The following is a 25,513-nucleotide window of genomic DNA, read 5'->3' as shown; positions in this document are numbered from 1 at the left end:
CCAGGAAGGCCCACAAAGGCGTTAGCCAAGGCTGTATATCTGAAAGCCGGTCAAACCTCATACTGTTACAAAGAATTAAGCTTTTTTCTTGACTTTTTTTTTTTAAGATTTATTTATTTATTTCCCCCCCCCCCCCGCCTCGTTGTCTGTTCTGTGTCTATTTGCTGTATTTTGTTTCTTTGTCTGCTTCTGTTGTCAGCGGCACAGGAATCTGTGTTTCTTTTTGTTGCATCATCTTGTTGTGTCAGCTCTCTGTGTGTGCGGCGCCATTCCTGGGCAGGCTGCACTTTCTTTCGCGCTGGGCGGCTCTCCTTACGGGGCACACTCCTTGTGCGTGGGGCTCCCCTTACGTGGGGGACACCCCTGCGTGGCAGGGCACTCCTTGTGCGCATCAGCACTGCGCATGGGCCAGCTCCACACGGGTCAAGGAGGCCCGGAGTTTGAACCATGGACCTCCCATGTGGTAGATGGACACCCTAACCACTGGGCCAAGTCCGTTTCCCTCCCTGACTTTTAATATAACTCGTCACCCCTGGTTAACTAGTAACAATTGACTGCATGTAACTGGGTGTGCAGCTGTTTTGTTTTGTTTTGCATGATTTTAATCACTTGAAAGGATATCACCATATTGTTCTTATGTCTGGTTAGCTCTCAAGAGAGGTTGGTTGAGGGAAACGGACTTTGGCCCAGCGGTTAGGGCGTCCGTCTACCACATGGGAGGTCCACGGTTCAAACCCCGGGCCTCCTTGACCCGTGTGGAGCTGGCCCATGCGCAGTGCTGATGTGCGCAAGGAGTGCCCTGCCACACGGGTGTCCCCCGCATAGGGGAGCCCCACGCGCAAGGAGTGCACCCCATAAGGAGAGCCGCCCAGCGCGAAGCAAAGTGCAGCCTGCCCAGGAATGGCGCCGCACACACTTCCCGTGCTGCTGAGGACAACAGAAGCGAACAAAGAAACAAGAAGCGGACAAAGGAACAAGATGCAGCAAAAAGACACAGAAAACAGACAACTGGGGGAGGGGAGGGGAATTAAATGAATAAAAATAAATCTTTAAAAAAAAAAGGTTGGTTGAGAGCAAACGAAACTCAAGAATTGTATTATTTTTCTAAATGTCAAACATAATTCATATCCACTGGTCTGATGTAACTACATTTTGGATATGCATTTAGGTAACTGCTACCTTTCCTGTGTCATCTGTGTTCTGATGCGAAGTAGTAATTTCACCTTTTTACTTGCATTCTCCAGGGGGAAAGCCATATCGCTGCAACTTCTCTGAGGACGCAGCATTTCCTGTGCTGTCTGGTGGAGGTCAAGGTCACAGAGCGGGAAGTAACAGGTTGGAGAAAGGCCCCACGGAGTCCAAAATGGGGATCCCGGCTTCTGTGGCCGTACTTGAAAACAACAGTAAGGACACGTCCAAAAGATCCGAACAGCATAGGTTTTCTCTCGACTTCAAGACGCCAGCGTTTCACCCCAAGCCCGAGGCTCCAGGCTCGAGCGACCCTGCAGATCCCCCTTCGGGTACGGGCGTGGCTTTCCCGGAAGGAGCCGATCTGCAGCTCCCCTTCGAGAGCCAGGCTCAGCGCCCGAGGGACAAGTCCTGGGGACCGCACAGCCAGGGGCGCCCAGCAGCCGGACGGCAGGCCCCGGCTCCTGACCTGCTCCCCCTGGACCTCAGCGAGCGGTCCACGCGGGACGGCCCCGGCAGCAGGGAGGCCGCCTCGTCTGCGCAGGCGGCCCTGATCGCGCACCCGTGTCCCTACTGCACCCATAAGACCTACTACCCCGAGGTGCTGTGGATGCACAAGCGGATCTGGCACAAGGTGAGCGGCAGCGCCGTGGCCCCGCCGTGGCTGCAGCACAACGGCTACAGGGGCGTCAAGAGCGGCTGGGTCTTCCTGACCAGGAGCGGGCGCACGGGCCCGCCACCCGCCCTGGGGGGCAAGGAGTGCCAGCCGCTGCCCATCGCGCGGTTCACGCGCACGCACGTGCCCGGCACCCCCCAGGGACCCAAAGGCAGCCCTTCTCCCGTGGGAGGGGCCGCAAAGGCCGCCGGCATGCCGAAGAGTAAGGAAAGCCTCCCGGGGGGCGCCTGCGAGCCCTGGGCCCCAGGCCCCGACGGGCACCGGCTGACCAAGCCCAGCCATGCCCAAGAGCACACCCGGCCCCCGGCCAGGCAGGAGGCCGGCGCCCCCGTGGGGCCCGTGCCCTGCGGCTTCAGCAGGAGCGCCACCCCCTCGCCCACCGTCATCGCCCGGGCGGGTCCCCAGCCCGCGGCCGGAGGCAAGCCGGCCGAGAAGCCCGCCGTGGCCCCGGCGGGGACCAGCCTGGCCGCCCCCCCGAAGCACAGCACCCCCGACTCCGCGAAAGCCAAATTCGGCTCTCAGCCTGCCTGCAAGCCCGCGTGCAAAACGGAGCACCCTGGGAGAGGCGAAGGGGGCCCCCCGCTGCCTCCCCGCGAGCCGCCCCCCAAGGCCGCCCAGGAGCTGAGGACGCTGGCCCCCTGCGGGGCCGCCCCCCGAGGAGGCAGCGCGGCGGCGCAGGCCCAGCCCGGCCCGCCTGGCGCCCCCGCCGTTGTGCACGCGCTCAAGCAGGAGGCGGCGCCCGAGCGGCACGAGAAGCGCCTGGACATCCTCAACATCTTCAAGACGTACATTCCAAAGGACCTCACCCCCCTCTACCAGAGCTGGGGCGCCAACGGGCCGGCGGCGGAGCACAGAGGTAAGCGCGGTCAGGGCCGGGGCTGCCGCGAGGCCGGCCTCTGCGCGTCCCAGCGAGCCCCCGGGGCGTCGGGTGCGGCACGGCCCCCCCAGCTCAGGGCCCATCCTGGGAGTCGGGGTGCGGCACGGCCCCCCCAGCTCAGGGCCCATCCTGGGAGTCGGGGTGCGGCACGGCCCCCCAGCTCAGGGACCGTCCTGTGAGTTGGGGTGCGGCATGGTTCCCCCAGCTCAGGGCCCATTCTGGGAGTCGGGGGTGCGGCATGGTTCCCCCAGCTCAGGGCCCGTCCTGGGAGTCGGGGTGCGGCATGGTTCCCCCAGCTCAGGGCCCATCCTGGGAGTCGGGGTGCAGCATGGCCCCCCAGCTCAAGGCCCATCTTAGAAGTCGGGGGTGCAGTACAGCCCCCCTCAGCTCAGGGCCCATCCTAGGAGTTGGGGTACAGCATTGTCCCCCCAGCTCAGGACCTGTCCTGGGAGGTTGGGATGCGGCATGGCCCCCCCAGCTCAGGGCCCATCCTGGGAGATCGGGGTACGGCCTGGCCCCCCAGCTCAGGGTGCAGCCTCTGCCTGCCCTGCTGGCCTGGGCACGATGCCCACAGGCTCGCTCCTGCCCGCTCCGGGGGCTTGCCGCTGTGTGGGCACGGGACGCTGCTCTGGCAACAGCTCAGCGAGCAGCCGTGGCTCCTGGGGCCGTGGCCCGGAGAGTCCAGTTCCGTCTCCTCCATGCTGGAATTCGACCAGCACAGGCAGCCCTGACTGGCCTTTTAGACAAAGCCTGTGACCTTCACCGACCTTGTCTCTCAAAAGACAGTGCTCACTGATGTGATCGTTTTAGGTTCGTTTCTATACACAGAGTTTCTAAAAATTAAAACAGCCAGCCGGCCCTCCTGCTCAGTAGCAGAGCCTGCAGAGTGTGCAGGTGCGCAGGAAAGTTCTGGGATAGTGACGGCTCTCCAGGGAGGACACCTGCGGCGCGGCCTGCTCTTGAGTACAGTGGGAAGTAGCCGGCGGTTAACATCTGGGAAACTGGGAAATCTTAAGTAGTAAAATTCCGAGAAAACAAAAACTCCCGTGGTGCACTCGGTTTATTCCTGGGGTGATGCCGACCCTTCTTTGAACAGCGCCATTGATCATGAGCCTGTAATTCCTTAAAAGGTTACTGTCTACGACGGCGGGAGGAGACGCAGGGCTGGGTGCAGTGCTGGCGACAGGCGGGCCAGGTTCACCGGGAGGCTGTCGGGGGGCACTGGGTGCTGGGCGGTCAGCGCGGGCCGGGTCCACTGGGAGGCTGTCTGGGGGGTGCTGGGTGGTCAGTGCAGGCCGGGTCTGCTGGGCTGTTGGGGAGCCTGGTGCTGGGCGGTCAGCGTGGGCCCCTTGCCGAGCTCCCCGTTGCCTCCTGTGACTTGGCGGCCCTCCTGGTTAGAGTGCAGCGGTGCCTGTGGCTTCTGCTTACCTGAAATAGAATCTCAGGTGCTGGGCTGAATGTCTGCAGGCCTCTCTGGTGAAGGCCCTTGAGGCTGCCTCAGCCTGCCTGTGTTTTAGAGAGCTCAGCGCTCTTTTTACTCCTGCGCAGGATCAGCCCTTTCTGAACTTTTAGACGGAGCCGGGGCCCTGGCCCTGGAAGGTTGCCTGAAGCTGCTCTGGCAAGGTGTTACCAAGAAACGGTGACCCCTGGCTTCCCTCGCTTATTTTAAGATCCTAATCCCTTTTCAGAGCCTAAGCGGCCTGTGCTACGGCATCATCGAGACACCATCGTTAAGCTAGCGCTCACCAATTTCAGTTACATTAAGCGAATCCTGCACAGTCTCACAATATGTTTTTGTCATACAAATTATTTGCTGTTTACACTGAATGGAAATCTATTGACTGGGCCTGAGCCAGCCTGCGTTCTTTAGTGTGTGTTTTCTTAGAACAACCTGAAGCAGAAAAGCTTTCAACAGGAAGTGAGGCCCAGGTTTGCGATGTTTCCCGGTGGTTCTCGCTTGCTCTCCCAGCCTCCCACGAGTGCCCTCCCAGCAGGGTGAAAGTTAGCCCTTTGCCCAGGGTTTGAATGACTCACTCAGTCGACGAGACTTGTAGTTTAATTGGTTGCACTCTCGTGGCCTCACACAGCAGTTCTCACTGAGCGAGCGGCGCGCTCACTTTGTTATAGCCCCCTTGTGCTTCCTTGCGTGCCTGGGTTATTTATTTTTTCCAAGAAAGTTTGAAAGTTTCCAGTTCATTCAGAGGACAGAATTTAATGCAAAAAGGTGCCTGAAATATGCTCCTTTTTCTTCAAAATTTTTACAAATGGTTCTGAAGACATTTAAGAGAGAAGTTAAGTATCTTTGAAATGTGAGAAATGCCATGTCACCCGTCGAGCAGAAGTGCTCTCCGTGGACCGTTTTCTTTTGACGAGCACGCGGCGTGGCCGCAGGGGTCACGTCAGCAGGTGGTGTGGTTTTGGAGTGCGCTGTGATCCGGGTCCCTAAGGGGACTGCTTTAAGCCTTTTGGTCTTAATACACTAGTGTAGGGGAGTGTTTTAGAGCTCGGGCTGCCCAGGTGTAGAACCCAGCTCAGCCTGTCCAAAGCCTCATTCACTGTCCCCAAGAGGGGTCAAGAAGTCGGATACCCAGTGCCCCCACCGGAGTCGGCGCCTGGCCTCAGTGTGGGGCGCCCAGGGTGGACTGTGGGGTCCCGGGTTGGACGGCCCTTCCAGGGCCTCCCGCGCTTGTCCGCCGTGCCCGTCCCCGCCGACCGGCGTGCCTACCCACTGGTGCCGTGCGACTCCAGCCCTCGCTCTCGGCTCTTGCTTGCTGGAATGTTCCTTCATGACCCTCCTGAAATGTGGTGCCCGAGCGGCCGGCCAAGCCGTGTGGCCTGGCCCGCCTCTCGGGGAGCTGCCCGTCCCATCAGGGAGGCTCGGCTTCAGTTACCGTAGCCTAGGAAATGGGTGTCACCCAGAAAAACCATGGTAGCAACACATGGCTGAGTTCTTTAGTTTGTCCATTTATTGCTGCTTAGCCTTTACTTCCTTGCTATCTATGTTTTTGCCTTTGAGACATAATAATTCATCTTTTTTTCTTTAGACTTTTAATTTTTAAAATTTCAAACTTACAGGACAGTTGCAAAAATAATACAAAACCCCTACAGAGAACTCCAGCATCCAGCCCCCACCCAGAGACCCAGAGCCACCAATTTGAACGTTTTACTACATTTGCCATGTCATTCTCTAACATCTGTCTGTCCTTCCATCCATTTATTCTCTAAGCTCTTGAGAGCAGGCTGACTGTATCATGCTCCTTGGACACAGGTGCATTTCTAAGAACAAGGATATTTGCTTGGTACCACCTTAAATACAGTTGTCAAGTTTCAGACATTTAGCATTGATACAAAACGTATCGTCTGACTCCCAGTTTTTCCCCGTGTCCAAATTAATTATTTTGATTTGGCTTCTTGCTAGTCTCCCAGTACTCAATCTCCCTTCTGCCATCCTGTGCATTTGATCTGTATCTCCTATTTTGGTTTATCCACAAACCTGAAGGTCACACTTCTCTGTCTAGGTCATTGTTCGAACAATTGCTATAGGGCAAGTAGACATGTGCAGAAAAGGATCTTCTGGAAGCATTGCGTGGGTGTATCTAACACTGTGTGGGTGAATTAGTTGTGGGAGCTAGCCGTGTGGATTTGGGGTTTTTCAGTGGAGTAGTCTACCTGATGCTCCTCAGATGTTCAGGGTTTTACTCAGAAGTTAGGAATGTTCATCCTGCAAGACTTTTCCCACATGCGATGGATTGACTGGTGTCTGCGTGCAGGTGAGCAGCCGAGAGACCCTCCCAAAGAGGAGGGAAGACCTGGAAATGCCCAGAGCCCCTCCCGTAGGGGCTCACACAGACCCTAGGAGTTAAAATGCCTCATTTACTGTCATCATTCTACACGTGGCTCCCAGCCTGGAAACGTATATGCACAGAGAACAATTGGTTTGTTGATATTTGTGTTAGTAATAAAGTGTTAATGTCATCTCTGTTTCCAGACTTTATGGCCAGCCTACATTCTTTGGTAATACGATTTTAGCATGAAATTGAAGGTAATAGAAGGGTGATCTCTAGATAGAATGATAGCTAGAGAAAGTCTTTCTCATTGGGACTTTTCCCCCATCATTTATACCGGAGAAACTCTACTATTACAATGATGTGAGGTTTGTCCCTCTCTGAACTATTGGATCTCTGTGCATGTACAATCTTCCCAGTCTTTCCTCCCCTTTTAGTTGGGCATATCACAGTGTAGTAAAGTTAATCATTGCAGGGGTTTGGGAAGAGCCTGCATGTGTCTGTGTAAGGCTTGCCACCTCTCCCTCTAGGTTTAAGGACTCTCCAGTGCCCTCTTGGTTTCTAGATCAGGTGGTAGAGCTGTTTGCTTGCCTGAAGCTCTCCAATTCAGCTGTAACCTTTTGGGTGAACTCAGCTCTGGAGGAGCCGGGCATGTAGTATTGCCCATAACAGGCAAGTGCCTCTCCTTACCATGTAAAAGAAACAATGAGGCTGGAAAATGCATGAGAGAAGCTCGTGTGTATGTGCACGGCCAACTCAGGGAGACTGAGGGCTTTGGTGTTGGTTGTCGCTGTATTGGATAGGAAATGGCCACTTGAAAGAACCATTTAGGAGAAATACCATCATGCCTCAGCTTTCAAATGATGTGAGTGTCAGGCCCAAGGGATGAGCTGTTTGTCTCCATCCCTCCGGCGCCTTGTGCCGGCGCGGTGAGAATCAACACCAAGGCGTAGTCCGCGTCATGCCCAGGGACCTCCGGCTTCCGGAGTCCCCTCCGCCCCTGTTTTCATGGGGACTCAATGGCCCAGTGCTTGTGATGAAAGTGAACGGGGAATGGAACTGCTTTAGAGCTGAGAGGTTCCTAGACCCAGCACGGGGAGGGGAGTTCTTCCTGAAAGATGGCGTGCTGGCTCTTGGATGAAACAGACGTGCTAAAATTAGTTCATGCCAACTGGGTCTGATGGCAGGGACTCTGGCAGCACCTCGTTTCTGGGCTGCCTGGAAGGTTCACTCCCACGGGCCATGGGGGGCACAGGCCATCCAGGAACCGTGACATTAGATCAGTTACAACAGCGGAGCTGTTCCCAGGAGGGAGTGGCTGCTCGGGTCTATTGGGAATGCAATGTGTAGATGGCTTTTCATTGGTGAAACAGCACATAGAGTTAAAATTTATTCTTCTTGGGAAGCGGCTGTGGCTCAATCAGTTGGGCTCCCGTCTACCATACGGGAGGCCCTGGGTTCACGTCCCGGGGCCTCCTTGTGAAGGCAGGCTCACCCGCAAGCACTGAGGAGAGGCTACTCTGCAATGTGATGTGACAACAACAAGAAAGAGAGACAAAGCAAAAACACAGAAGAGCGCACAGTGAATGGACACAGAGAGCAAAACAACAAGCAAGCCACAAGGGGGGGGAGGGAAATTAAAACTAATAAATACACAGAAGGACACACAGCAAGTGGACACAGAGAGCAGACAGCACGCAAAAAGCTGCAAGGGTGTGGCGGTGGGGATTTATTCTCATTCCTTGTGTGCCTACATCAGGCAGTGTTAAAGTCATATGCTTTGTGGGCAGGTTCTTAAATTTCTTAAGATTCATTTTTATCACCTATTAAGAAATTTGAGACGTTTTGCTTTATGGTTCACACATTTCTTGGACTATAAATATTACCCAAAATGTAAAAATGATTTTATATGGTTTTATCCACTGAGGCGCTCTTCAAATTAGGGCAAGAAAGCTAGTAATGCGGGAAGCGGACTTGGCCCAGTAGTTAGGGCGTCCGCCTACCACATGGGAGGTCCACAGTTCAAACCCTGGGCCTCCTTGACCCGTGTGGAGCTGGCCCATGCACAGTGCTGATGCGCGCAAGGAGTGCCCTGCCACGCAGGGGTGCCACCCACGTAGGGGAGCCCCACGCGCAAGGAGTGCGCCCTGTAAGGAGAGCCGCCCAGCATGAAAGAAAGTGCAGCCTGCCTGAGAATGGTGCCGCACACACGGAGAGCTGACACCACAAGATGACGCAACAAAAAGACACATAGATTCCCGAGACACTGACAACAACAAAAGTGGACAAAGAAGACGCTGCAAATAGACACAGAGAACAGACAACCGGGTTGGGGAGGGGAGGGAAGGGGAGAGAAATAAAAATAAATTAAAAAATCTTTTAAAAAAATTTAAGAAAACTAGTAATGCATATTTGATTTTCAGCCAACTTGACTAAGATATATCCACTTGTCATCCATTTCGTTTGGATTTTACATTCAAATGTTAGACCTTAGACACAAATACTCAGCTACATAAAACATAATTTAAAAAATATTCTTGTAGGTGTCAGTTTTTCAAGTTAATATGTTGGAACTTTCCCCATGGCCTTGGAAAGCTTTACAGTGGAAATCAGACCCAGGAACGTTTTCTTCCTCTTCCAGGGGAATTTAGTCTTTTCTTTTTTTCAGCGGGAACTTAGTGAACTAGAGCAGTGGACAGACAGGTGCCCTTCTATTCCTAACAGAAGCCGAGCATGTCTTTTCAGATGGGAAGGAGAAAGAGCGCGGAGGCAGCGAGCTGACAGAGAAGATGGGGCTTGACGCCCCCCACGCTGCGCCTGGCCGCGCCATCACGCTGGGGTGCTGCTCCAGGCTCAGGGGTCCTGGGCAGATGTGCCTGGCCTGAGCCGAGGCCCTGAGGCCAGCGGCCAGGCGGTCCAGCAGCGGCCGGGGGGAGCCGTGCCTGCTTGGGCCCCACTCTCTGTCCTGGCCTCGCGGGCTGGCAGCCTGAGGCACAGCTCGCCTGCCATCGCCCCCCGCCCGCCGCGCCCCTGCCACACTGCGGTCATCTCGATCCCGCAGCCCTGCCCGGTGGGCCCAGAGGCACCCTGGCGCAGGGGTGAGGTTGGCAGGTGCCTGAAGCAGCCGCCATAATGCCGAGACAGACTGATGGCGCTTTCCTCTTGCGTCCCTCCTGCCCTCGCTGCCCGCTGCCTCCTCACCTCCACAGCCAGCCTGGCGCCATGGCCACAGCTGCAGGGATGCTCCGCGCCCGGGTCCACCACGGGGACGTCACCTGCACCGGGCGCAGTGAGCGCTTTTCCCGGCGCAGCCCACTCAGGTACCACCCCGTCCCCCGCCATGCGCAGGGCTCCGGGCGTCATGCTCGCTGCCGCCGCTTGTCTTGGCCACAGCCTTTGGCCCCGGCCAGGTGAGGGGCCCCGGGCATTTTTACAGCTCTAGACCAACATCCCCAATTCAGCACCTGGGTTTTTTCCTTTTTGCATCAAGTGGTTTTAATCTGCGATAAGCCTGTTTGCAAATGTTCTATTTTAATGAGAAGACACCTCAGAAATGAATATGCTAATGAGCATATGCTAATTTGCCATCACAAATTGCAACCAATGCGCTCCCAGCCTTGTTTCAGTTCTGATTTGAGCAATGTGTCATAGGCCCCAGGTCCCCAGCCAGGGGGCAGGGTGGCAGGGACCCCGGCCGCTGGCTGGAAAGCGTGCATATGCTGACGCCAGGCTGGGACCCCTGGGTGTCGGGAGACCCCCGGGTGCTAGAGTGACGGGGAGCGCAGGGTCTCTCGATCAGATGGGTGAAGGCTGCACCCAGGAGCCAGCCTGATGCAAAATGACGCGGCCAGGCGGTAAGTGATGCCGCAACAGGCCCCCTGTGCGTGCACACGCAGGCTAGAGCTGGTGTCTGTTTTGAGAAAGTGCTTCATCCGCGGTGGCCTCTGTGATGTTCGTGGAGTCACGCGGCTGGTGCGTTCATATGTTAACGGCCCCCCTCGCTCCCACAGTGCTATTTGAGTCTAGTGGGCCCCGCCGAGTGGAAGTTCACGCCACCTCCACCGAGGCCCCCGAACGAGTGGGTTTTAGGATTAATCGGGTGTCTGGGTTGTAACGTGGTAGCTGGGAAGAGCTGTGCGGCGCCGCGCTAAAGCTAGACGTGTGCGTTATCTCGCGTGGCCCCGAGTGGGACCTGGCCTTCAGGACGCGCTGTCGGTGGTCGAAACGCGCTGGGGGGCATCCTGGCCGGTCAGTGCCGCGGCCGCTGTGGGACGGGGGGCCCTGGAGAGGGGAGGTGGCTTAAGACACTGCAAATCCTTCTCCCTTAGGGTGCTTTGGATATAGGTTGGCATTTGAAAGAAGCCGCTTTTCCCAACCTCCCTGCTCCGTGTGGGGTTTCGCAGTCGTGTGTGCGTCCGAGGTGATTTTCGGCCTTGCACGCGCTCTATGGCAGGACGTCTGGTGGGAAGGAAGCCGTGTGCACGGGCGCGGGGCGCGTGTGCTCGAGGTTGTGGGCTTTGCACGTGAGCGCTCTGTCTACGCCGGCCCGCGCGGCGCTTTTGGATGTGTGCACGACGGGGTCCCGTGTGTCGCTTAACACGGGGACTCCCACACCACGGGGGGCCAGCCCGTGGGGCCCTCGGACGGGACGTTGTGCCCTTGGTCTGAGGCTGGGCCGAGCCAGGCCCACGTGACGTCCATCTTCCCGGCCACTAGTTGTGGAAGGTTCTGTAACTGCAGGCTCTTCCCGTGGCCAGTGCAGAGTTTCGTTGCCACCAGAGTCCCCTTCTGGGGGAGGCCACATCCTACGTGTCGAATCATCCCTGGGACTCACGGTGGATGGCGGTGACGATTTAGATCCCAGCGGGAGTTGGAGAAGCGTTCTATTGTCCGTGCCCCCTTCCCAAGAAAACGCGGCAGATAGCTGCGGCGGCTTTGCCGGGAGCCTCGTGCTAATTCATGATCGAGCTGGGTTTAAAACGGATGTTGCTAATATCCCATCAGGGTCTTTTGGGGGGTTTTATTGTATTTTTAGGATTTTTGTTTGTTGTTAAAGGTCCCTTCCTCATCTCTGGTTGAGAAAAGGTCTTGCCATTAATTATAGCCTTTCAGTAAGTGATGTCTCTCCTAATAATTCCTCCATAGTTGTGAAATGTAAAGCAGTTATTTCCTGACGGTATTCCATGACCATTTATGAAACAAATATACCATCTCACTGAATTTAAAGTTTTCCAGATGCACACGACCTCAACTAGAAGCAGGTGGCACTGTCCCATTCAGCAGAAACAGGGCTCCCCTGTCACCAAAGAGCCCCCGTGATGTGTTTGTGGCAGAAGCAGCCGCAAGGTCACCCCGTAAGTGGAGGCAGCACGTGGAGGCCACCCACCGAGTCCGCCAAGATGAGGCTTCTTGGAGAAGAGGGTGTGAGGGGCAGAGGCAGAGCCCGAGCCACCAGGGAGGCTGCAGAGAGTGCGACGTGACGGCTGCGCAGTGCTCCTGTCAGAGCGAGGAGGAGGAGCACGAACAAGCAGAGAACCAAAATGCGTTATCTGCGGTTGTGCCGGGAGTTTATGGCAGTAATTCTTCCTTGATGATCACAGAGAGAAGGTGGATATATATTTTCGTATTTGTCTCTGTGAACCCAAACTGTGTTCCTTATGGTTCCTGTCACTCTTCTAGTCTCACGGTTGCCGTAGCACGGCTGTGGTCTGGGTGTGGATCCTGGCCGTGGCGTAGGTGGTGGCTCTTGAGGCAGGGCTTCTCCTCGGCCTCGCACAGAGCCGGTCCAGCTGGATGCTCGTGGCTCTCTCCTTACGCGGCTGGCTCAGTCCCTCACCAGAGCCCAGCGCCTGGGATGGGCCTCTGGTCCTCAGGTTACACTTGAAGGAGCTTTTGCTGGTGTTTTCCACAGAACGTTCTGGCTCTCAAGTGAAATTCCATTTCCCTTAAAACACTTAGGAATCTTAAGAGTTTGCCTAAAGATTTGTCTGCCAAACTGATCGATGGTGGGGCCAGTGATATGTAGATGCTTAACTCTTGAAGTTTTTTTTTATCCTTTAGTTCTCATTATTTTAAAAAATCCCAATTGAAGTTTTTAATTTAGGATACTTTAGAGGTTTATAGACCAGTTCTGTGATTATTTATGTCTAGAATGTGACTCAGTGTACTTATCAGCCATCTTTTTCATTTTTAGAGTGCTGTACTGACATCACCTGATTGATATTTGTCACACTCTTCCTGTGGTCTTTAAAAGATGTAAAGCATAGGTTTTTGTCTTTTTTTTAAATTCTAGAAAGTTGTGTGTTCATGCAGAGAAATTACCTGATGTGACACTAAAGTTACTTAACTTATATATGTGTATTTATATACACAAACTAATATAATCTAAACTAATTGAAACAATCTTGGGACACTTAGTTGTACAGTAATCACTACCTACTCATTAACAGTCTCTACTGAGCACCTACTGTATGCCAGGCCCTGTGCAGGTTACTGGGGAGACAAGGATCTTAGATGAGAAAGCAGGAGAGAGGAAGGGTCCGCCGCACGTGGGGAGGCGAGGAGCACGGTGTGGGGTGCTGGAAGAGCCAGCTGGTGAGAAGAGCAAGCTGGACTTCCGTGGCGTCTGGGGTGAGAAATGAGTGCTGCTGGACGAGGGCCGGCCGTGGGGATGCCGGGGGCAGCACGGCTTGTTCCCGGGGGAGCCGAGGGGCACGCAGGTGACAGGAGGGGGAGCCGGGAGTGGGCGGGAGGGACCCGGTGAGGGGGGCCGCCTCAGCTCCCCAGGTCGGCCTTTGAATTTCTTCTTGGGGCAGTGGGAGAGCCCCCTACCCATGGGATGGCGGGCCAGCCTCGTGTCTTTAGGACGATTGTCCAGAGATGGGCTTGCGATGGTGTGAGACCCTGCTGGGACACGCAGGTGGCCTGGTGGGCGGGGCGGGCGCGGGGCACCTGGACTTGCCAGGTGTCTGGGGGGGAGGCCCCCTGGGGACTGGCAGTGGACAGGAGTTTCTCCTTAGGCAGCTGGCTCCAGGAGGAGCCGTCCCCGAGGCTGGGAACGCAAGGAGAAGCAAGACAAAAGCTGTGTTGGATTAAGTTCCGGTTACTTTTGAAAAGTGTTGGGCATCTAAGTGGAGCATCCAGTAGGCGATGGAGAAGGAAGGTCTGCGCGTTTAATAGACACCAAGTGTAAACTCGCTCTCCGTTGCCCGTGGGCTCTGTTTTCAGAGGGATCTGTGTAAATCGTAACGCCGTCGGGCTGCTGAGCCGGAAGGGCCTGGCTTTGGTTCTCCACCTCAGGTGCGTGACTTAAGCTCAGTCTCCTCATCTACAAAATAGGGATAATAACAGTGCTTCTGTGTACCTGCTCTGAAAATTAATCAGTGCGCCTTCAGTGAATGTTAGCAGTTGTCGTTCACAGTTACCCTAGAAATAAACAGTGGCGCAGAGGACCGTCGGCGCTCTGGTGGACTCGGCTTGTTCTCATGGCCTGTGGTCGCGTGAACGCACGCGTGTGCACGCGCGCGTGGCAGCAGCTGGGGCCAGCCGGGCCGAGCGGCTTGTCCTCTGGGCTGGCGTCTGCTGTGCTCGTGGGTGCCCCTGCTGTGTTTGGTCAGAGAACGGTCGTCGGCTGTGGATTCGAGGAAGAGCACGGGGGCATGCGAGGGAGAAGCAGGCCGACGCAGGCGTGGCTTCCTCCTCTGCTGCTCTCTGTTCACCAACGTCCAAGTGGTGAACGGACGTCGCTGGTTTTTATCTATATGATCATGGACTAATTGCAAGTTTCCATCGTGCCTAATTGGATTGACTTGTGATATAAACCACCTATGCGCCGAAGCAGCGGGCAGGAGATCCAGGTAGACGTGCTGCAATTGATTTGATTCATCCGTGGGCAGAAGTAAAGGATCCATCTCGTTGGCGATCTCGAGGACTTTGAGGAGAAAGAAAGACCTGGCCTGGGTCTTACTGTTTTTGGACATAATGTGTGTACAAACCCTGCTGCGCTCCAGCGTGTCTTCTCCACAGGAGATCCTCGAGAAGTTCATTCAACCAGGGCAATTGTGCCGTCTCTCTAGGAACACATTCCTGTGGTTGCTTCTAGCGGAAAGGACAACCGAAACTTTAGAAGTTGAAGACCTAGCTTAGATCCTAGACGTCCAGGAGTAGCGCATGCTCTCACGGCTGTTCTCCACGCTGCCCCTTCTTTGGCACTAATTGTAAACGTACTAGAAAAACGTGAGCTGGTTTCGGCGTCGGGCGCGAGGAGCCGTTTCCAAGTGCAGTGGGAATAATCCTTCCAGGCTCAGGGGAGTAAAGGCATGCCCCTCGGGGCCCCGTGCTTGCCTAATGCAAGGATTCTGGCCGTGGTGTGGCTGGTGTTCTGGAACATGTTCAAAATGGGAGGAGGCCCGCGTTGGTGTCGTTCTAAAGGTGCTCTGTCGTGCGCTCAGCAAGACTGAACCAATGTTTAGTTCCCAGGGATCGCCAGTATTCATCATAGTCGCCATTAGAAAGAGAACTGCTGGAAACAACGTGCTGAAACGTGCATGTCGTCCTGTGGCTGTGAGGGGGGGGGACTGACCGGGGGTTTATTCTCGGGGAGAATACTTTTGTCATTTTCTTACAAACAGATACGTTTACGTTCATTTCTCCTATTGTACTGTTAAATATGGGAAATTGAACTGTTTTTTAAAGCCAGGAAAAATGAGCACCCGTCCTCACACCCTTGGTTTCAGGATTTAAAAGATCAGGCAGATTTTTGCTGAAATTAGAAATGTGGCATTTTTTAAATTTGTTTGGATTCCTTGCCAAAATTGAAGGACTATGATTAATAGTTTATTTCTTATTAATTCTAAATGTTATTTTAAAATAGTTAAGCCGGAAAAACAATTCCATTAATCAAAATAACAGAAAATGAGAAGGTAAATGGCAACCTAATTTGTCTCATTTTAAGCTATGGATATTGTAATGCAGTTGATGGTGGGATCGTGTAGGTTGGTATATTTGAACATATGTATTCCACATTCCCAGAATCACCTGTAGGCCGGCATCTCAGGTCCCATTTCAGAATTCAGCCCCTTTGGCTAAGTTTCCTTATTTGTAAACAAAGCCAGCAGCTTACAGCAAATCCATTTTCTCCGAGTATAACACGGAACTGGCGGTGACGAGTATAACCGGTGCCACCCGGCACAGCCCACGGCGACGGGCGCCTCTGCTTGCCGCAGGCTTGCGGGTGGAGACCGCAGATGGCAGGTGTTCCATGGAGCTCCCGGCAGGCTGCCCGTCCAGAAGCGGAGCTGTTCACGCGTGTGTCCTGCGCACGGGGGGTCGACCCCACGCCCGGGGACCTGGGCTTTCCCCAGCCTTACAAAGGAAAAGGGAAAAGAGCAGAGCCCACGAGGTGCCAGAAGTCGGCTCCCGTCCCTGAACCCTGACGTGCTTTGCGGAACGACAGTGTTTCTTTCGGCATTACCGAAGACCTGCAGGTCGCGCCGCGGCTAGGAAAGAAAAGCCACATTCTCCAAAAGGTGCTTCTCATTTTCTGACCGCTCTTTCTTTGTAGGAGGAAAATGAAGACAAGTTGTATGAGCTCCAAATATTACCCTGTGTAATACTTAAGTATTTTGTGGCCCTCTGCTTCCGTAACTGTGTTTTCCCTTTTGTCTGATTCATCGGATGAACTTGTTCCATTTCTTAAAAACCTTCTAGCATGTCTGTATTAAATAATAAAATGATGGGCCCAGTGAATGAATCATTGGAAGGAACTTTTAAAACAAGGCCATACTTGAACCCATCCTGTCCATGATAAAGTGAGAACAGGCAGCTGGTAGTATCTGGGTTTATGGACTAAATCTGAAGATGTAATTGTTTGGGTGATCTAGATTTTGCAGCCCCTCTAAAATGTACGTGTTCCGTAGATACGTGTATGTTTAGCTCTTTCAGAGCCCTGTAATTTACGGCTTCCCAGCCTTCCTGGGGGGAGAGCCCTAGCTGGCCCCGCTGGCCCCCAGGCGCTCGCCCTGCCCTTCCACAGCACCGGAGGCAGGCCGTGTCCTGCATAGAACCAGCTGCGAGTCTCTCTGCTGTAGCAGCTGCTTCCGAAGGCACCCGCGGCGGGCACCTCGAGCTGGCGAGCACGCCTTCTCTCAGTGAACGCGAGCCAGGACCTCCTTGACGGGAGAACTGCCCCCACCAGAACTGCCGGGTCCACGGCACGACGTCGCTGAGCAAAACCATGAAACACCTGGAAGTCCACTGCCTGCTCGAGGACGGTGGCTCACACCGCTCATTCCTTATGCTTCAGCTAAATTGTGGATGGCACCCCTGGCCCGGTCCCCCTCCCTGCCCCATACACCCAAATTCTGTTGGAAATCTTTCTGTCCTTTCTGTCTTCTAGGTGTCGATTGGTGGATGTCGGGAAACCAGGGCCCATGTTAAGAAGGAGTTTAACGTCAATAATTCATGATGCTAATAATCATAATAAAAATGCTGGGGGAGCAGATGTGGCTCAACTCATAGAGCGCCCGCCTGCCACATGGGGGGTCCGGGGTTCAAGCCCAGGGCCTCCCGACCCGTGTGGTGAGCTGGCCCACACGCAGTGCTGATGCGCACAAGGAGTGCCATGCGATGCAGGGGTGTCCTCGCGTAGGGGAGCCCCACGCGCAATGAGCGCGCCCCGTAAGGAGAGCCGCCCTGCACAGAAAACGTGCAGCCCGCCCAGGAGTGGCGCCACACACAGGGAGAGCCGATGCCGCAAGATGATGGAACAGAGAGACACAGATTCCCAGTGCCGCTGACAAGAATACAAGTGGATACAGAAGAACACACAGCAAATGGACACAGAGCAGACAACTGGGGGGGTGGAGAGGGGGCGAGAAATAAATAAAAAATAAAAAATACAATTTTTGATTTTATTTAAACCTTAAAAAAAGTGCCTAATGCCAGCCAGACGCCTCCTTATCCCTCCATTTCTGGGGTTCCTATGGATATGCCTAGAAACCAGTTAGGATTCTTCGAGTGCTGTAGTTTATGTCAGCACACTAATTTCAAGCAGTCAGTCTCACTTCAGCTCTAGCTGAGGATTCATGTAGTTAAGTAAGATTACTCTTGCCGTGTTATTTTTGTCAGCCCCGTTGTTCGAGTGGCGAAGTTTCCATTGTCACTTGAGAGCATTCTCTAAAGGCTGCAAGCTCCCTTTTATTCTCGTTTTTATCTTGCGGTCCACTTGACTTTAGAATACCCCTTCTGTTTTTCTAACGTGGTAATTATTTCTGGAAGTTGGTAAAAACCCTCTCAAGGTTTGACAGGCCTGTGTGAGAGCTGGATTTTTCTTTTTGTTTGCGTGCCCCCCAATTCCGCCTTGTTTCGGAACTCTCCCTCAGTTGTAAATCTGCCTTGTACTACAGACTTTTCCCTTTTCAGATCCTCCCTGACCCCATCATCCTGTCCTTTGACCTCCCTCCCGTTCTCACACATGCCCAGGGAAGCCCCGTTTTCCAGCAGCCCCCACAGGGCAGACCCAGAGCCCCCCATGCCCAAGGGGCGAGTTGTCACGTGAGCAGGTCTCCTCCTTCCTCAACGGCTTTGCTCCATCAGGTTGTTGTCCATGTGCTCGTTGTCCGTGCTCTCATCTGTGTGCTCGTTGTCTGTGCACTCATTGTCTGTGCGTTTGCCTGTGCTCTCATCATCTGTGCTCTCATCTGTGCTCTCATTGTCTGTGCTCTCGTTGTCTGCGCTCATTGTGCGCTCGTTGTCTGTGTGCTCGTCTGTGCTCTCGTCGCCTTCGCTCGTCACCTGTGCGCTCATCGTCTGTGCGCTTGTCGTCTGTGCTCTCATTGTCTGTGCTCTCGTCATCTGTGCGCTCGTTGTCTGTGCTCTCGTCTCTGCTCTGTCGTCTGTGCGCTTGTCGTCTGTGCTCTCGTCATCTGTGCTCTCGTCGTCTGTGCGCGCGTCGTCTGTGCGCTTGTCGTCTGTGCTCTCGTCGTCTATGCTCATTGTCTGTCTGCTCGTCTGTGTCTTGGGGGCTGATGAGCAATTTTATAGGAAAAAAGGCAGAGAAGCCAGAAGGCAGAAATGAGCTCTTCTCTTGTCTCCTTTTCCTCCTCAGGGGAGAGACCGTTCTAATGCCACTGCTGCCTGCACCGTGCCTCAGCGAGGGCCCTTCTGGCACCCGGCTCCGTGCCAGCCGTGAGCAGTGCCCTGGTGGATGCTTCCAGCAGCTCCAGACAGCGGCCCCTGGATGACCGGCCGCAGCCCCCTCTCCGCCGCGGGTCCTGGGCCAGGCCAGGGCCGAGGGGGCCTCCGTCCCCACCACGCTGCAGCCCGATGTCCATCTCTCTCTGCATCTACCATCCGAGCCCCGTACTTTCTTCTAGTGGTCGCAGCCCTGGCGGGTGTGGAGGAGCTCACGGCCCCTGCGCTGGTCAAGACGAGGGCGAGACACTGGAGAACTGCCACGTGCGCATGTGGGACGGCGCGGCGGCCCGAGCCCTGGTGCCCGCGAGCGCCTGAGGGGGCCGAGCGCAGCGTGAACTCGAGGTCCAGGGGCGCTACTGCCTCCGTGCCTCCTGGTCTCCGTGGGCGCTGGAAACAGTGACTGGACAGGATGCAGGTGGCCGCAGGGGCCGGGGGAGCCGGGCTTGCTGGGGAGGGCCTGCCCACCGGACACGGGGACCCGGGACAGGGGCATTCCCTGGGGGGCAGCCGCTTGCTCCCTCTTTCTCCGTCCCTACAAGGGGGGTATGGCAAAGGGGCACATGCCCACAGCCACCCGTCTGTCTGCCTTGCAAACAGAGTGAGGTGAACACTAAGCAAAGCGGGCTTCTTTGCTTGCTCTCAGGACCTCTTTGTAACAGGGCACATTCTGCAAACTGCTCGCAGAGGAAGACTGCATGTCTTAATGCATCATTTAGCCACTGACCTCCCCTCCTACCCCGATTTGGGCCTGGTTTAGTCCTTGCAAGACTGGGGGCCCCGGAGGGCCGTGGTCCCTCTGCCCTGCCTCCCCCAGCCCCCCTAGCCCCTGCCCCGCCCCAGCAGGTGGGGGTCTGTTCTCTGGCCTCGTGGCGGCCGAGCTCTAGTGGCTTCTTTCCCAGAGGCGCTCCCTCTCCTGCAGGGCCGTCGTGCCCCGGACGTGTCTGGGTGACCGTCGGCAGACCACGGGCAGGGACAGCTTTATATACCTCTTCCTCAGTAACTTTCAAAGGCAGGTTTTCTCGGTGGGGTCAAGGCCATGACCAAGGATCTTAAACCGTGCAGTGTCCGCAGTTAAAGTCGTATTCCACAGATAGAAATAGTTTCTTTTCCTGTTACTGTGACACACGGTGTGTGACGGTGGTATTGCTGAGAGTTCCAGATTTTTGCACATATGATTTTATGCATTATCAAAAGTTACTGCTGCCTTGAATGAAAATGTTCTGTGAAATTTTTGGCAAAAGCTTTACTAGGTTTTTTTTTTTAAGGGTGAGATTTTTGTAAAGGCAGGAAATGGATTCAAATGAGCATGCTAAATATATTTTTCAGAAAAGCAATAATTTTACATGTACAGAAATTATCCTAACCTTTAATACAGATGAGAGCGGCTGTTTACTTAATACAGTAATGGACTAGTGCAGTTGTAGAAAATGGGCTTCTGATACAAAGACTTGTTTAAATACACACACACAACCCCTCAAGTGTGGTTTTCCTGTTCTAATGATTTGTTGAATTATATTATTATTATTATTGTTATTGTTATTAGTTAATATTTGGTTCTGGATTCTACTTGTTACTGATTTTAAATTACTTGACGATTCAGGTTACTTTGCAACACTTGCAAACAATGCATTGTAACCGGCTAGCTTATTATATATAAATATATATATATATATATATATTTTTTTTTTTTACTTATTTTTTCCTGATATCCTTACACCAGATACCTACTAGGATGCTGTGTCGTGTTGGTGTGATAAGGAATGTCTGTGCGGATACTATGAAGCGACTGTAATCGACTGTTCTGTAAAGTTATTTTGAGCAAAGTTGCAGGGACGGATTTCTTCTGATCATTTTGATTGTTTTCCCAAAGTGATCATTTCTGCCTTTCCCAGCTTTTATTTTCTTGGCTGAACCAGTAAAGGAATTCCCAGGTGCGAGTGGCCCAGCCCCCTGTCCCTGGAGTGCTGCAGAGGTGCCGGCTTCATCCGTGCGCTTCCAGAGCAGCCTGGAAAAGCCGGGCAGGTGCTTAGGGCGAAGGGGCCTTCCTGGCGGGTGTTCCTTCCCAGAGAGCCTGGGGAGCAGGGAGGGCCCTGGTGGCAAAGCCCGGCCTTCAGGCGTTTCCAGAACTGCGTGGCGCGTGGAGCGCAGGAGAGGTTCGATCAGGCTGGAGGGCGTGGCAGTGCATCAGGATTGCATTCGCTTGTCCATTCCTTGACATCAGTTTGGCCGTAGTATTTAATTTGATTTGTGTTTTCCTATTTATTTAGCCAATGTATGCTTTGATTCACCTTTTTTTAAACTTGAGTGATCATTTCGGCACGATACACTCCTGTAGGCCACCTTCCGACTGTTACAGACTTTCTACTACCTCTATCAATCTGTTTCCTTGTTTCTTAGCAGGATTTTTACAGTGTTATCATCCAGTGTAACTTAGACAATAAAGGGTTCAGCTGTCTACACTGCAGCTTCTCTGCGTACCTCCCCGTTCCCTCAGCGCCCACCTCTGCCCTCTGGCATTCCTTCTCGCCCTGCCCTCAGCTCCTTTCTCCTCACAGCTCTTCCTTGTTGTTGAATCTAAATAACACAAAATAATGAGCTTCTAAAAATCTTCCAGGTTATTCACTCTTATCCCTTAATTTGAAGAATGAACATTTAAAGTCTTGGGAAATTCAGGTGTTCAGTGTCTTCTCTGGGAAATAACAGTCCTGGCCCGTCTCTGCCGGATGCCTGAAAGAGCTTATTTCCATATTGCATGGGTAAATAATTCCATCCCGGTCAAACAGCCCAGACGATCCTGCCGAGGGGATTCTACCCTTTTTTTTAGGTTTTGCTTTGAAAAGCTCTAATTGCTTTAAGAAGTTCCTGCCGATATTTACTGATTGTGTTTTTAAACCAAGAAAGGCACTGGTTTCCTGGACATAGGAGCTCCAGGAAATAGCACATTTCGTGTGGAGACAAGGAACCTGGATTTTGCCACAGGCCGTCCCAAAGGTCAAGCCCCCTTGACCTCCAGGCCGCCACGTGCCAGGTCCCTGGGGACGTGTCCTGCAGGCACCGCCCTAGAGGCACAGGGGCAGGGCTGCTTAGGCACCGGGTCCCTTTCTGACTCGGGAGTGTCAGGTGCCAGAGTGCAGGTTTCCTTTCCCTGGGGCCACCAGGGCGGGGGCTTAGGCAGCTCGGCTTCCTCGTGCTGAAGACGGGGTAGTTTACACGGCCGGGGGAGAGGGACCACCCTCCAGCGCGGGGGCTGGGGTGGCCGTGGACCCCTGAGCAGATGCCACGCCCGCCTTGCCTTCTTAGAGCCCCACACCCAAGTCCCACGAGGCTGGAATTCTGTAGAAGAAAGAAGGACCGACCACTTGTGTGGCTTCCCTCCCCCACGTCCAAAAGGGCGTCAGCCGTCCTGGGGTGTCCCCTGCTTTTAAACTTGGATGAGTTCTAATCGCAGACATTTTATTCACCGAGCATCGAAAGACAAGGTCATAATCCGGAACTCTCGGCAAAGGGTCTGGCAGATTCCACGCTGCACGAGGCAGGGAGCCCTTCGTCTGCCTGTGCCCAGTGAGGTAAAAATGTTCATTCTTCATCAACTTTGCTGATTATACTTTGAGGCAGTAAAATACAAGAGACCATAGAGTTTGTATTTCTTTTTTTAAAATGCAATTTATAACATTATATTTTGTACTCTTTATATTAGAATTTGTAACTAGATTGATGTATTTAACTCTATTTCTGAAAAAAATAATTCAGTGTTTCAGTTGTGTGATAAAAATATTTAGATAAAACATATTCATTCTATTGGAATTTGAAATAAATAAAAACATCTTGGAGTTCTTGAGATTTGTGAGACATTTTTCCCCTGCTTTAGAATGTGGCTTAAATCATTTGACAGCTGTCTTGAACTGCAGAAAACACACTGCCTGCCCCCTGTGGTAATTTATTTTTGTTGGCCGAACACAAAATAAAGTTTTAATACTCTCTATTTGTCTAAGCATAAGGGTTTGTAGGATGATTCACAGGATAGTTCATCTAAAAAAAAATGCTAAAATGCTGGGAAGGGGGGCATTTTTTCTCTAAACCTTTTTCGCCCTCCAGGATATATGTACTTTTCTTAGGGAAGGCAACTGTGTTGTTTTTCATTTTTTCCAGCACACCTCTTCTTTTCCCCACACAAATGCACACACTGCTCTTGTCCTGGGGGCCGCACAGCCTGGAAACGGATGAAAAGGAATCTGGAATCTGCCCTACTTGGATGTAATAACCGAATCAGAAATTTCAGGGTGCAGCGGGGCTGCTGGAGGGGTCGGCTCTGGCTTAGTGATTCGATGGTGATCAAAGGATTTAGGACCCTCCATGCACTAGCAGGATAGTAGTTGGAAAGTTCACATATTCTCAAGTTAAAAGATGGAGCTGCCTTGCTGTGAGCAGCGGCGCAGCTTCTTGGACCTGCTTTTGCAAATGGCCCGGGAGGCGCGCCGAGGGCTAGTGTGGAGGGAGCACTGAGGCTTCGGCACGGGTCTTGACTCCTACAGGGAGATGACCCACGGAGCCCTCCCCCGTATCATTTTGAGGAATTTTCCAGAGGCTGTTCCATCTAAGTAGATGGCAGAAACAAATGCCTTCTGAACTCCATCGGGTCAGATTTGTGGCTCGGTTTTATTTAGAACCTATTGGACGGCTGGTTCTTAGGAAAATGGGGTATATTCTACATGAGCAGTGGCGACCCTACATTCCTTTGTGGGTAGCTGACATTTACCGGAAACGCTTGCCGTCCTTGGCACCTACTCTAGGGAATTGCTTCTGGGTGGCGCGTGGCGGGCTGATGTCCCGTGGACCCTCGGGCCCAGCGTGTCCTGTGACTCGCTCAGCCCCATCCTCCGAGAAAGCAGCCTTCGTTCTTCTCTCCCCCCCTCCTGGTCCACAAGGAGCGTGAGACCTGCCGCAGGTGCCGCGCGCAGCGCCCTCCTTGGCAGCTGGAAGCTCAGTGGAGGATGGTGGTGGAACGTTCGCAGTGTCTGGTTTGCCCATGCCATGCTGGGTAAAAGAAGTGTGCAGGGTCCAGGCTCTCTCTCACCACACACACATTTAAGACCTGAAAATGAATTGATCCTTTTACGTTGCACCTGTATTTCCCGCTCATTATCTTGCTGTTTGAAACCGGGAGCAGTGGTACATTCCCAATCTGTTATTAAGGTCATCGATCTTACGTTGCAAAGAGGTGATTATTTTTTCAAGACTAGCAGAAGTACTGGAAGAAAACCCAAAATGCTCTGATCTTTTCCTGTGTGACAAGTTCTTGGGTTGTCATCTTTCATCACTGTCTGTGATGCCAGCCCGAGGCCATAGAATGCTTTAAGGGAGGGAAAGTTCTGTAGAAATCTGGAGGGCATGTCCATTTGGTTTCCTGGATGGGAAGAGGACAGGGTAGGGTCCGGGGGGCATGCTGTCATCTTTTTTATCAACAGAGGAAGATGCTATGGAGAGTCCTGGCCCAAGACAACTCTTCATGGGATGGGAGAGCATCAGATGGAGCTCTGAACTGGTTGGCCGGCAGTCTCGGCACGGCGAGGGCAAGGAGGACCTGGCCTCTGCACCCAGGCCATCAAGACAGGAGCAGCTTGTCAGAAGAAGCGTTAGTCTCCCTCTTGTACCTCCCAGTCTTCTTCGGTAGCTTTTGTTCATTTCTGGGAATTATACTTAAAAGAGTGGTGTCAAGGAGCATTCATGGGATGGGGAAACTGAAAGAGGGTGCTTCAGAGAAGAAAGATGCCCCAGAGATGGGTTTACACAGGAGCTGTGAGATGTTGGGAGGTCCCACGAGAAACAGCAAGTGGGTACGTGGGGGTGGTTTCATGCGTCAGAACTGTGGTTCATGGGGGGAGGGATGGGCTGGCTTTGGCTCGATTTAACGCTCAACGCTTGCTCTCGGGCTGAGGCCGTTCACCAGCTCTGCGATGTGCCCTCTGAGCTTCACTGCGACACAGCAAGGCGAGGGCAAGAAGAGGCTATGCGGGGGAGGGGGTCAGGGGTCTAGTGTAATCAACTAAATGCACACGTGTCCCCAGGACGAGGGGCCCCCATGTGAAACCTGGGGGAACTTTATGAAATGGCTGGGTGATTAGTGGAAATGAGACCTAAAAAGAATTTGCATCTGATTTTGTTACTTGAGTTGGGTCATCTCTAAGAGGGTCTTGAAAAGGAAGAGAGAAGTGGCAGGTGAATGTCAGTGAGAAGCCTAAGGGCATGAATTTTGGGAAATAGCTCTTATTGTTAGAACACAGAGTTGTTGGATCTGACAGGAGCAAGGGACTGAGGTCATCATCGATTATTCCCTGATGACATTCACTCAAAGTGAGGCTTCAGCAGAGAGGCCCACAACGCGTCAGCACGCAAGGTACTGTGGGAGCGGCACCAGCCCAGCAGCTTACTGTGGTGAAAACCATTGACCTCTGCTCCTGCGCCAGCATGCACTCGTGCTAGCATGCTCCTGCGCCAGCATGCACTCGTGCTAGCATGCTCCTGCGCCAGCATGCTCCTGCGCCAGCATGCACTCGTGCTAGCATGCTCCTGCGCCAGCATGCTCCTGCGCCAGCATGCACTCGTGCTAGCATGCTCCTGCGCCAGCATGCTCCTGCGCCAGCATGCTCCTGCGCCAGCATGCTCCTGTGCTAGCGTGTACCTACGTTAGCATGCATCCATGCTAGCATGCCCCGGCACTAACACGCGCCTGTGCTTGCATGCTCCTGCACTAATGTTCACCTGTGCCGGCATGCTCCTGTGCTGGTATGTGCC

The 25,513-nt window shown here is 53.5% G+C and overlaps 1 protein-coding gene across 3 annotated transcripts in view; it reads left to right on the top strand.

Moving 5' to 3' along the window:
• ZNF516 (zinc finger protein 516) overlaps positions 1–22,559 on the top strand; it is a 124,282-nt gene extending 101,723 nt beyond the window's left edge. For all 3 annotated transcript variants that reach the window (XM_071208592.1, XM_058277907.1, XM_058277908.2), the window contains exons 3-4: positions 1,245–2,720; positions 18,633–22,559. In XM_071208592.1, coding sequence (XP_071064693.1) covers positions 1,245–2,720; positions 18,633–18,649 — 1,493 coding nt within the window. In that variant the 3' untranslated portion in view covers positions 18,650–22,559. The remainder of the gene's footprint in view (positions 1–1,244; positions 2,721–18,632) is intronic.
• The last annotated feature ends 2,954 nt before the right edge of the window (positions 22,560–25,513 follow it).

Source organism: Dasypus novemcinctus, chromosome 16, assembly GCF_030445035.2.
Source record: "Dasypus novemcinctus isolate mDasNov1 chromosome 16, mDasNov1.1.hap2, whole genome shotgun sequence".
NCBI lineage: Eukaryota > Metazoa > Chordata > Mammalia > Cingulata > Dasypodidae > Dasypus > Dasypus novemcinctus.
The sequence above is the reverse complement of the archived record's forward strand: the minus strand, read 5'-3'. Positions and strand labels throughout refer to the sequence as shown.